The sequence below is a fragment of the Neolamprologus brichardi genome, chromosome 5 (assembly GCF_056152115.1).
Source record: "Neolamprologus brichardi isolate AB-2024 chromosome 5, ASM5615211v1, whole genome shotgun sequence".
Taxonomy (NCBI): Eukaryota; Metazoa; Chordata; class Actinopteri; order Cichliformes; family Cichlidae; genus Neolamprologus; species Neolamprologus brichardi.
Window position 1 is genome coordinate 7,934,574 of NC_142108.1, and position 12,820 is coordinate 7,947,393.

Consider the following 12,820-nt stretch of genomic DNA (forward strand, 5'->3'; position numbering starts at 1 on the left):
ACCTCACCAGACATCTGGGAATACCACTTAATAATATGTGATATTCGGTGACTGTGATTCGCAGTTTGGAACAAGTGCATTGGTTTGTAATAGGTGAGAGTAAGGACTCATTTTTGTGCAGAAAGAATGGGACTTAACAGCCAATAATAACATGTCAGTGTGTTGCCAAAATTGCTCAAAAATGCTTAACTCTATTGTGATACATTAAAGAAGAATGTCCTTGTATACGGTCTAATGGATCAGTATTGAAACACACTGTTGTCCTGAAAAGTAATTGTTTCTGTACATAATAACAACAATAACAAAAAAGGTGTGCATGGGAGGGCATGAGTGGGGAGAGCGGTGTGCCAACCAAACCTCATTTAAAAATCTGGCCTTGTCAGCTCTTGTTGTGAGAAGTAGGTGCCACTTTTCACTGAGTGTGTGATAAGCTGCAGCTGCTTGAAGTACGTGCTGCTCCAGTCCTCAAGTTAGTGATATTGTCTGTAAAGTGTCTAGATAAGCCTGAAACTAGGTTTAACAGATATACAAAGCATATCTGATATCAATATGCTTATTTCTTATATTCTATGTAAAGTAGAATAGAATATATTGGTATTTTGTTATTCCCCCAGGCATATATGCAAATTGGGCACTTATTCTACTCTACTGTCCTTTTATAGTCTTCCTTAAAGAAAAACAAAGTTATCACTCTGAAGCTGTAGCATGGAATTTGTAAAAATAAACAAAAAACACTGATTAGTTTCTATTTAGAAGACAAAACCAGATCCAGCAAAAAAAAGTCTAAAAAATCAACAGTTGAATATGGAAGCCCGTTTCCACCACTAAAAAAAAGGATCCGTCATTCGAAATTCCGAGTTACTTTTCTCAAAACTTTGAGTTAATAACTCGAAATTTCGAGTTAGCACTGCCAATCAACAGTCATTGCTGCCAATCAGTAATCTGCGTGAATGACGTCATTTCCTTGTTACCCGGAAGCTGAAGCCCTCAGGTACAAATGCTACAGCTAAGCTACCGTTATTACATCCAGTCATGAATGCACAGATTGCTGATTATTTTCAGTGTGGCTTCAAAAATGATGAAATCCTTGTGTTATTAGCTGAATCACATGGCGTTACTATCAGCAAACGTACTCGCGAAAGCGCCAATCCAGTTTTGAGTGCGTGTTACTCTGTGCCATATGCTCCCGGGTAACAAGAAAGTGACCTCATTCACGTACTGATTGGCAGAGCTAAGTCGAAATTTCGAGTTAATAAGTCAAAATTGAATGAATGTAAAAACAAAGAATTAACAGATTTTTTTTACATAGAAAAATGAGATCCACATATGAGGATATCCGTTTAAATTTTGATAGAACAGTAGCAGTATAATGTCCTCGTGAGTGGATATCAGGCCCATGTAGAGCAGCATTGAGTATTTTAGTCTAAATACCCCAAAATGTGATGTCCACATATGTGGACGCCAGGTCCTAGGAGGTTAAAGACAATATATTCCGCACGTCTTTGAAACGCAACTGAAGTCTAATGCTAGTCTGCTTGCCAATGTGCCCACTAATACAATCTGAACAGGATTTTTGGTTTCGTTGTTAAATGTGCTGAAGACTAATTGTAAATGTTCTAGAATATTTTTGCCCAGTCCCTGATGACTGTGACCTGGTGTAGCTAAAACCAAAGAAATGTTTTTTGATGAGAAAAATGTTATTAGATTTTCATCAGAGCTCCCCTTTTTTCTGCCTGTGCATTATATGTGCTTAGGTTTGAGCATGTGGCAGCAGTGCATTCATGCACTAGATGAAACTGAATCCTTTTTGCAATTACAGATGCTGTTTGATAAAACAATCTGTTGTTCTTTTTACAGAGCTTGCACGTGGACTTGGCACTGAGGAATGTATTTTATCTTTAGTTTATTGATGCTGACCTTTCATTTTCTAGTGTTTGCTGGTTTGACAGCCTTACAAACTAGGAAAACTTCAGAATATGTTTTATGTGCCATAAAACTGCTGGTCTTGCTTTGAGGACCTGTTTCCCAGACATGTATTAAGCCTAGTTCAAGGTCTTTTCTTCAGTCGATATTTTTAAAAAATTTAATCCAGGACTGGGCTTAATACATGTCTGGGAAACTGGATGAAGATGTGCTTCAGCACTTGAACTAATAAGAATGATTTTAAAGGCACAGACCATTGTTTTTGACGCTCATTATTCTTTAAATGTTGAGTTCCAGATGTCATCAGGGATGGAAGTTTAGTGCTACCTACTGGGAAAACTAATGGATACAAAGTGTCCTTTGTCCTATCTTTAATTGGATCTTTAAAATAATTACAGCTCTGAATGTCATTGTGTCTGTCTTTCTTTTCCCCATGAATCATGGTGACAGTGTGGGAGAAGTAGATCTGCTGTTTGGTTTGTGTTTGATGTACAGGACATGCTGGTGTTCATTTACATTGGCCTGTTGGCAATTATGGTTTTACCATAGCAGCATCCAGTTATGTTTTTCTGTCTTCTTATTCAAGCACATTAGCATGCTAACATCTGTTAATTATTTCAGAATATCAAAGTACAGCTGGGGGTGATTGGCACATTGGTGATGTATATGTTCATAAATGTCCAACTTATCAGCGGCTCTCCTGAGATATCACAGCTCATCCTTAAGGGAGCGTGAATTCAATAGCTGTCAAATGTAAATCTCATAATGGTGCTTTATATGAAAAGTCAGGAGGTGAAGGTAAAACATTGTATATGTGTAGTTAAAATCCACTAGATATTTTGGCAGTTCATTGCAGACATACTTTCATGTAATAAGGAGGGGGACCAGCAGATTCACGTTTCCAGCTGCAGAGTTTTCTTCCTACTGGAGATAAGAACATAATTCTTTGTTTTCACTGTAATAGAGTCTAGGTGTAGCAGTGCACCTATGGCAGTTTGCTGCAACTGACAGCATATACAAACAAAAATTAACTTTTGCATAACTCCATTTTAATAATTGTATGACATTATTAAACTTCACAACTTTTCCCAAACTACTATAAATTTAAGGATCTTTTCTCACTTACTCATCTGAAAATAAAGTGCTCCGATATTAGAAACCGGCATAAATACTTAACTGAAAGTGAGCTGCTGTACATTCATCTTCACCTGACGTATTTGACTTTACGAGACTAAATCAGGTGCAACAGATTTATATAACAAAACCAATGTCAGTTTCTTACATCATTTATTTCAGAGGTAAGATATCGACCCTGTTTTCTTTTTAACTCTATAAATCTCTCTCCATAATTTTCCTCATAACTGCTTTGGTCCTTTGCTCATGCTGAGGCTGCTGACTTCTGAGGTTTAGATTGAGTATAGCTTTAGCTACTTTTCCTTTGTTAGCTTCTTTAAAATGTCCACGTTCAGGTGATGCAGAGGAGTTAAGCATTGGACTACGTTTGTCTTTATAAATGTTTTTCAGACTCGTCCCTCTGTACTTGAATTTATGTCCTCAATCACAGTAAAGAGTTTCCATGGTGAAGACATGTTAGCTTGTGGATTTAAATGTGCGCACAACTATAGACCAGCTTGCATCAAACATCTGGGAGGCTGTTTGGCTGGTCATTGGTCTGTACTGGGAATGCTGGAAATTGGTTGATTTAAATCATGGATTGATTGATGCATCTCTAATAAAAAAAAAAAAAGTCTGCTTTTTTCTGAAAATGGAGAATAAAATAAACACAGCAGGCCATTTCAGAATTTGGCAAGTTAGGAATTCTAAGCAGTCATTAAAAGAACAACAAAGAGGTCTTTCATAATGCTTAAATATTTCAAAAGCCCCTTTGAAACGTCCTGATTGGACTGTTGCAAACTTTAGAGCTCTTAAAGGAGCGTCACGCAGGTTGCATCGATACAGATTTGCAGTGTCCTCATGAATATGCCTGCTTAAAATTGCCTTAGTCTCTCTAATGTTGTCAATAGCCTTTCTTTATTTTTGCATAGAAACTAGTAAGGATCAATCCAGGGTTGACTTATTGAAAATTTCCTGTAATGGAACTCACTTTGTCCTGCCATCAGGGCTTTTGATTGATGATAGGCTTTTTGTAAGTGGGATGGTGTCTTGTTCAAGGTGCATTTCCTACTCAGTGCAGCTGTTTACTGCCTTAATGTAGCTCTTCACAGTGTATGTAAGAGATTTATCTGTGTATATATAATGTATAAACTTACTAAGTAAATAATTCAGTGAGATAATGTAAGGTTATTCGTTTTTATTTATTTTTATTGAGTTCTGAAAGGTGATGACTGACAGTGGCTCCTGTTAAAGTACGTCTCCTGCTTCAGTGCAGCCTCTTCACAAAGTCACTTCATCACTAGTGTAACAATAGATACCATTAGGTTCTCATATTGCTCACATTTCTATATAACAGTTTCCATAAAGTACTGAGTTTTATTACCGCTTTGTTTGTCTGTTTTTAAGAATGGTTTTAATATAACTGTTACAAAGGTAATATTTTTGGAAAGCTGCTGAGCTTGTTTGAATAAATGTTAAAATAGGGCTAGCTGGAAACGAGAGTTTTTTGGGGGGGAAATAGTGAAATTGATTTATCAGATGATTTTCTTTATGCATCACTGGACACTTTTTTAGTTACACCCTGTTAGTACTGGGTTTGGACCCCTAGCTGTCTTTGTGGCATGAATCCAGCAGCAATACTCAGATCGGCTGTACAAACCAAGTACAGTTCACACGGTCCTATGGTAAATGGACTGATTCTTATATAGCACTTTTCTACTCTCCCGGAGTACTCAAAGCGCTCTATACAACAGCGCTTTGATGCCACATTCACCCAGTCACACCCATTCTCACAAGCACTACCTCTATACTGAGTGCTTTCTAACACACATTCATACTCCGATGGATGCAACTTGGGGTTAGTATCTTGCCCAAGGATACTTGGTATGCAGACTGGAGGAGCCTGGGATCGAACCTCCAACCTTCCGATCAGTAGGTGACCTGCTCTACCTCCTGAGCTACAGCCACCCCTATGTGAACTGTACCTCAGTTTTATGTTTTTAGCTCGCACTTGGTGTGTGTGGTCTTCTGCTTTTATAGCCCTATGCTTCAAATTTGATGTGTTGAGCATTCAGAGATGCTCTTCTGCACACCACAGTTGTAACAAGTGGTTATTTGAGCCGTCCTATCAGCTTGAAGGATTCGATCTCCTGTGATCTCGGGCATCAAGAGGCCATTCAGACCTCTGTAAACACTAGTGATGGTTGTGGGGAAATACCCCAGTAGATCAGCAGATTCTGAAATGGTTACACCAGCCTGTCTAGCACCAACAACTGTGGCACATTAATAGTCACTTAAATCAGCTTTTTCCTTATACTAATGCTCAGACTGAACCAAAGCAGGTTCTTGACAATGTCTGGATGCCTAAATGCAATGAATTGGTTCCATGTGATAAGCTAATTTGTGTTAATGAGCAGTTGAAGAGATGTACCTAACAAAATTATACTTTGCATACAACATCTTAGTTATATAGATATGGGTAACTGGTCATTTTTATGAACTTTCCAGCAACCTCTTTGAAAAAATATTAACATAAGGTGAAGACACTGCTTAACTGTGCACCACTGCTACATGTGCAGCAGTGTGGGGAGCATTATAAACAATGGAGTCAGAACCACCCTTAATTTGATTTTTCAATAATCAAATGAATCGTTTTAAATATGCCATTTAATATTTTGTGAGTACATATGTATGAAGTAATTACTACGAGGATACGTGAATTTCATTACATTGCCAAAAGATAACGTGTGGCGGGGTCTTTCTTTTACAGCCGCAGTGCTGAAGTCTCTTGTAAGATAAATCGCTTGTGTTGAGAGATAATGTTCCTGTACTGTTAACACCTGCCAAGGCAGAATCACATTTTCACTCACTATTCCCTGGATCCTGTCTAGACTTACTTCCAAGAAACAAATGTGTTGTTTGACCCGCCGTGTCAACCCTTTGAATTTTTGAGTAACAGATTGACGAGCAGTGCAGCATTGAGTCTCGGCTGTTTATGGGCCTGATCAGAGGTGATTGCCTGCTTTGTAACCTTCCCCTGTAAATTAAGGCTTATGGCTCCAATAAATTTTCAAGGGAGCTGGAACTGCTCTGTCAGATGGTGACTTTTTGACATTGTTCTACTCTCATAGTGATAAAGACAACTGCTCTAAATTAGCCCTAGGATATTGACTCCTTAAGTTTAACAGAAGGGCAAATGACAAAGTAGTGGCATGTCTTGAAATGACTTTGCAAAGTGCCAAGATCAGACATACCCTAACTGTGGTGACACTTCTCACAACAAGTGTTGTTTGACATTGTGCATCCTGCTCTCAACTAAGCATGAGACTGCACAATTCTGTGCCTCTTAGGAGGAAGAGAAGTCCTGATGTTGCACGATGCAGCGCTGATAACCATATGGTCCAGCCAGAGAGGTGTTTTGGGACTAGTGTTGTACATACCAAGATTTTGTCCTTCAACACCACTGGTGGATCAGTACAGCTGCGACAAGGACTTGGCAATCTGATGCATCTGCTGCCATAGCACTATCTGTCCTCCCTGTGCCTCTTTGTGCGAGGGCACAACCAGTGAGTGTTTTGGAAAGAGAGCGCCTGCATGTCTATTCTGCTCATTTCAGTGTTGCAACTATTCTTGTTTGCTTGTTTGTTTTTTGCGTGTAAATCTCATCAGAATTTAGTGCAGGGAATTCAGCGTATGAACTGTGGTCTTTAGATTTGTTTACCTTTTTGCAATTCTTTCATTTATGTTAACTATATAATAAGGTGCCTTTGATGTGAATCGTTTTTGCAGATACTTATGGAGCAAAGGGCCATGTAAGGTTTTTTTTTTTTTTTGTAGTTCTCAAGGCTCTTTGGCACTTACACGTGAATGTGTATCATCTTTTTGTTTAATTACACTTCATCATGTCTTTCAAATCTAATATAACCACAGTACACTGAGCACTGACTCACTTAAGGCATATTTTTTGATTTTGAGATTTTTCTATTTTTGCAATTCCATCAGAACATAAGCGTGTGCAAAGCTCCTCTCTTTTACCGTACTTTTCTAGACTAATCTTATTCGCAGTTTACAGCAATAACCTTGTGCACCAATACTTTGTTGGAGTTTTACTTTACTGTGTTAAAGGGAAGAAAATTAAAATGTTGATCAAGTAAGTAAGCAGACAACCCATCAAGATATGGCTAGATGTTTGATGTTTGCTTTTAGCATTAAATGAAAAGCCCTGTTAGGATCCATCTTTTCTACAGTGTATTGCTGTGACATTTTCTGATCACTCGCTGAATGTCAGGACTCTTGCTGCAAGCATGCCAAAAGCAAAATCTTTCTCAGAATAAGTGCTTACTCAGTTTAACTTCAGCTTCCCTTTCCTCTGCCTAATTTAAATTTTATAGTTAAGTTATTTTTCCGTGCTTTTGCATCAAATCTAAAATGCAGTTGCACAGGTATAAAGAAGACAAGGTTGAGCTAATAATAGAGTGGTATGGCATTAATACTGTATGACTTTGTGGTTAGTTTGGGGTTATTCCTACCTCCTGGTCATTTGCGTGTTCCTGTCCTGAAGGGAAAACCGGAGACAATTTGTGTGGGCCTGCGATGGTTTGTCAGTGGGCCAAGTTCTTTGAAAGTATGGCTGGAGTGAGAAATAGGACATTTTTACTTTTTGATTTACAGAGGAAATTGTTCCTTCAGTTTTTTTTTTCTTCTGCCCCCTCTTACCTTACCTTCATATATTAATATAGAAGAGATCATTATTTATCATTGTCACCACTCCACCTCTCTTTCTCCAGTGTGCCCCACTTCCTTCACTTAGATGCATCCATATGAGAGATCTTGAGTGCTTTTGTCTGTAGAGAGGTTTGCTCTGAATACTTTATCCCATTTTGGGCCCATTGCATACAACTTTGTTTGTGCCACTGTCTAGTCTAGTCACCATTGTGCACAGCAAACCTTGTGTCTATTCTTGTCATCTTTGTGTGTGCATTAAGAATAAGTAGAGCAGTAGTTAGGCTGAAGGACTGTGTAGGATTGTCTCTAGAGTGCTGCTGATGATAATTACTGTAGAGAGTGTGTCTCGAGGGACTGCAGGCCAGCTGCCTGCTTGCCTCCCTGCCTTACTGCCATACTGTCATCCAACACTTGCAGCTTTTTTGGGTTTTTTTTCCAGGGCAACCATGCAGTACTCAGATTATTTCTCTTCCTGTCAAGATGTCAGCACTATCATGACTTTCTTGTCTGAGTGCAGGATTAGAAATGGCTGAAACCATAACTGTTTCAATGATTAGTCTGAAAGGAATTTTAAAGTAGTGATATCTTTATATGGTTCACAGTATCTGTTGTTAAGGTGGCAAATATATCTGTATTCTGAGTTGCAGAATCTGGGGAATTGGCTAGTATAAAAGGCTTTGCAATACTGTAATTCCCATTTGACACTTTTCTTTAAGCCTTACTGTTTTCCTGTTACTCAACTTTGAAATACCAGAGTTTATGCAATAGCCTTGCATAAATATTAGCCTTACAGAATGACAGTTAACTAAAATGTTCCTGTACTTTAAGATCTGTCAGTGATCGAATGTACCGTCCTCTCTGTTTAAATATTAAAAAAAAAAAAAAAAAAAAGAAGTAGTAGTGTAGGCCGGGCAGTTAATTGATGTTTCTTTTTTAATTAAAACAAAGTAAATTGAAAATGAAATGAAAGCAATAATTAAGAAACGGTAATTGCAACACTGTGATAAAGATTATTGTGCAGCATTTCCTTTGCAGTCACGCTGTTGTGTATCCTTGTTGTAAATCCATTACACTTCTTTTACAGCGGTACATTTTGTTGCTCCCCAAAACTCAAACTTGGTGTTATATTTAAAGTTCAAGAAAATCCAGTGCAAAATTTCCATGAATTTCTTTTGTTCACTTTCATAGCATTTCTTTTATGTCTCACCCATGTTACTGAGAGAACCAGGGTTATATTGATGACCTCAAGTTTCCAGCTTCGGCAACTAAATAAGCATCAAATAAACATGATTTAAATATTGACCTGCAAACTTTTAAATAAGACTTCAGCATTAATCAGCAGCCCTTACTTGAAGATTTTATGCCAAGGCACAGTGACCTCGTTATGGAGGTGCATGTTTGCTCAACACCATCCTACATTACTTCACTATGTGGATTTTTACATTAATTTGTCTCCCATTTTTATATTGTTATCGGCAGTAGTAAGAGCCCATCTTTGATGCAGACTATTTGTCTGTGGATCTGCGACACAGTAAAATGTGCCTCAGGTTTCTTTCCATTCTCTGGTGTTTTGCCCAAGGTAACTGTCAGTGCCTGGAGGGCCACCTCAATCCCTACCTGACTTTCTCAGTATGCAGGGGTTGTTATTTTAGGAAGTCTGGATATCTTTTTCACCCTCGCTCACCCTTTCTTTGGGTGACAGTGAAGCCTTATTAGTTTGAATTTATTTAACTTTCCTAAGTAGTTTTTCTAGACCACAACAGTGTTTCTAATAATATATGCATAAGTCAAAGATAGTTGAAGATGCCTCCTGTGGAGGAGAATAAACACTGACACTTTGGGTTTTTTATTTTCTTTTTTCAGATTAAGTGGACAAAAAGTAATTTACATGGTAACTGTTAATGAAAATAGTCACTGGTACAGACACTCAAACAATTAGTGTGCTGTTTTATGATGCTGATGTATTTGTGGATGACTCTTATCCTCTGTAAAAATGAAACCTCAAGTTACAATAATACACTGCAGACTAATACATGAAATTGTTTCATGCACAAACTTGCACTTGTGTAGTTGAGGTTGACTACACACTGGCATTACTGATGAGCATAAGAGCTTGGATACTTTGCAAGTATCTGTATACATACCATCTGACCATACTGTGATGCGTCATAGGTCACTCAGATCAAAGCATTTAGCTGTCTGGTTAATACGTGTTGGTGTGATCTGATGATGCTTCCTATTAAGGTGTTTAACCTGGCCCTGGGAAGGGTCCCATTTGCCACTTTCGTTTAAGCCCATTATAGGGTAAAAGATTGACAGATGGAGATATTCATTTAGGCAGCAGAGCTGATCCTCCTGGGGCAAACAGTTGGGTGGCAACGGAAGTGGATGTTTTAAGAGAGAGGGCCTGACAGCAGTCAAGTGAGTCGGCAAAACAGAGGAAACGTGTTTTGCAGCTTGGTTTGTTAAGGCTGTGTGAGATTTTCCGCTAAAGTGGACATAAAGGAGTGAGCAACAGGCAGAAAAAAAGAGTAAAGTTTTAAAGTCATACACGTCAGCCAAGTTTTTGGCCAATACCACACAGTACAGTTAATTTCCTGCCCTTCCTTTGAACTCCATCCACGCACTGTGAAAGAATGACATTATCAGAATGTGCTGCATTAGAGGGATATGGGTAATAGACTTGGAAGCATAAATGTGTACAGTACAAGCTGTAATAGCTAAAACATATAAATAGTGTAGTATTACAAACAGCACTGCAGAGGTGACCTGCACATGCCCCTGTTTAGTGTAGGCCAGTATATATCAGTGTGCGCTGCGCTCCAAGAAAACAACCTATTTTGGCTGTAATGAAGTCTCTCGACAGGCTCTCACAAGAGCTGGAATGGAGAAAGCATGCTAATAGTGTGCTGTGGCACAGAAAGGATTGGTTTTGGCACGAATTGTGGATTACTGGTCTTGCAGTTTTGTTTTCAGTCGAGGTCCACCGATGATTGTAGATTGAAAAGGTTTAACTTGGCTATTGCCCCTTTAAGGGACCATGTCAAGATCATTATCCTTTAATCACTAATAACCATTAAGTGCTAGTCAGGGTTACATTTTACTCCCTCTATCAGTAAATGGTTGAAAGAACATCTCTCTATTTCAATTCCCTCACTCTTGTGTGTTCCCCCTTCGTGAATGATGGAGTGACTGATGACTTTAAAAAACACACAGTGGCCTTTTCACGCCCCATGAACCACTGAATCAAATTGCAGCTTAAAAATGCGGACACAGTCCATGTGCGTGCGCTCAAGTGAACAAAAAATGGCTGCTATTGTTGCCTGTTTGGTCCCTACTGTAAGAAGCTTTCAAAAATGTCGTTTCTGCTCCTCTGTCTTTATTCCTCTTGAATTCAAGCTACATTATTCATTCACTGTGCACAGGTCTCATGCTGTTTGCAAGTGTGAGCAAGAAACATATAAACATGTTTGCTTGCTTGCAAATATTTTTACCATAATCTGAAGAGGTCCAAATAGTTAAACATGACTTAGTACGCAGAAGAACATGATTCTGTTATGGGTTTGTTTTTTGTTTTTTTAACCACAACAAAAATCCTAAGTCTGTTTATAAAAAAAGTCTATAAATAATTTGTTAGATCAGACTTATGTCATAAACTTTAGACAAAATGGCATTGTTTTTTTTGTTTTTTTTTCTTGCCATGAGTCATTGAGACATCGACAATGCTTCCTTGTATTGTCTAACAGCATCCCATCTCAGTTTAACTCGACTGAGTCAGCAATAACATATTGTGTTGCAGTCCTAATGTTATCCTGATGTAAGTTTAATCTTTACCGGGTAGACAAATAGAAATACTGAAGCATACTTTCTGTGCCGGCCGTGATTTAGTTCATAGTTCTTGTTTTTCCTTTACTTTAATGGAGTTTCTCTTCTTAATGACTCCCCAAAGACCTTTGCTGTGAAAACATTTGCATCCAGGCTCACATACAAGCCTGCTGGTGCAGAGGGAGTCTAACTCTAACACAGTCTATGTCTCACTGTCGCATTAAAAAGCCAATTTCTTTTTAATAGCAACAACAGCTGGAGCTGACAGGACCAGTGTCTTGCTGATGGAGCAAACGGCTCCTTAGCTGTCCTGCAGTTTAAGCCCAAATGCCTGCCTCATTACAGGAAAAGAGAGCGTAAGATAGTTGGAGAGGAGTGAGGAGAGGAGTAGAAGATATATCCTATACATGCTATGTGTTGTTAGACATGTTTTGGTATTGTTTAATGTAAAAAAAAAAAACACAGCAGAGTAGACAGGCTTGGTGATGTTAAGGTGAGGGAAAAAATTGCCATTGTTAGATGTGGTGGGAGCCTTTGAAATGGATACCTATTTGCACTATTAACTTTGTTTCATTTACACTTTTACTCTTTCTACCTCGAACTTTCATCTAGTGCACCTGGTTGAGTCCGAGGAGATGGCTGAATCTACAGGAGTACCAGAGCAAGAAGCTGATGCAAGAGAGTGGTGTAGCTGTCCAGCGCTTCTATGTGGCTAACACAGCTTCTGAGGCACTGGAGGCTGCAAAGAGACTCAGTAAGTAGAGGACACGCATACACAGAGACATGTGATTCACTTATGTCAGCAGCTGCAATACGTTGTTGTTTAATATTGGTTTGTACCAGTGCTCATTCGTGGATTTCACTGATACATTACTTGAAGCTGTGTGTTTAATGATTATTTGGGATTTGTCACAGTTTTTCACATTTAATGAAAAGTAGGTTTAAGGTCAGTCTCAAATAAACTGTGTTAGTCTGTGTTATAGTGGTCAGAATTGTGTTATTTCCAATTATTTTCATGCAGTATAGATTCAGCAACTGCACTAGACTGTATTGCATGTGTAGCTCTCTTTTAAACACAGATGTAGTGAGGCATAAGCTAATTCCTAATTATTCTCTTACTGTAGTTTTAATGAGTTAGTATAATGGTAAACGGTAATTGTATTGCTGTACCCAGTAAAACCTTAACGGTCCTATTTGTGCCGCATGGCTCTTTGGCCCTGCTACAGAATGTGCA

At 38.6% G+C, this 12,820-nt stretch overlaps 1 protein-coding gene across 1 annotated transcript in view; it reads left to right on the plus strand.

The window, feature by feature from the left end:
- The window catches only part of suclg2 (succinate-CoA ligase GDP-forming subunit beta), a 101,284-nt gene that overhangs the window by 5,193 nt on the left and 83,271 nt on the right, over nt 1–12,820 (plus strand). The window contains exon 2 of the mRNA XM_006784614.3: nt 12,199–12,340. Coding sequence (XP_006784677.1) covers nt 12,199–12,340 — 142 coding nt within the window. The remainder of the gene's footprint in view (nt 1–12,198; nt 12,341–12,820) is intronic.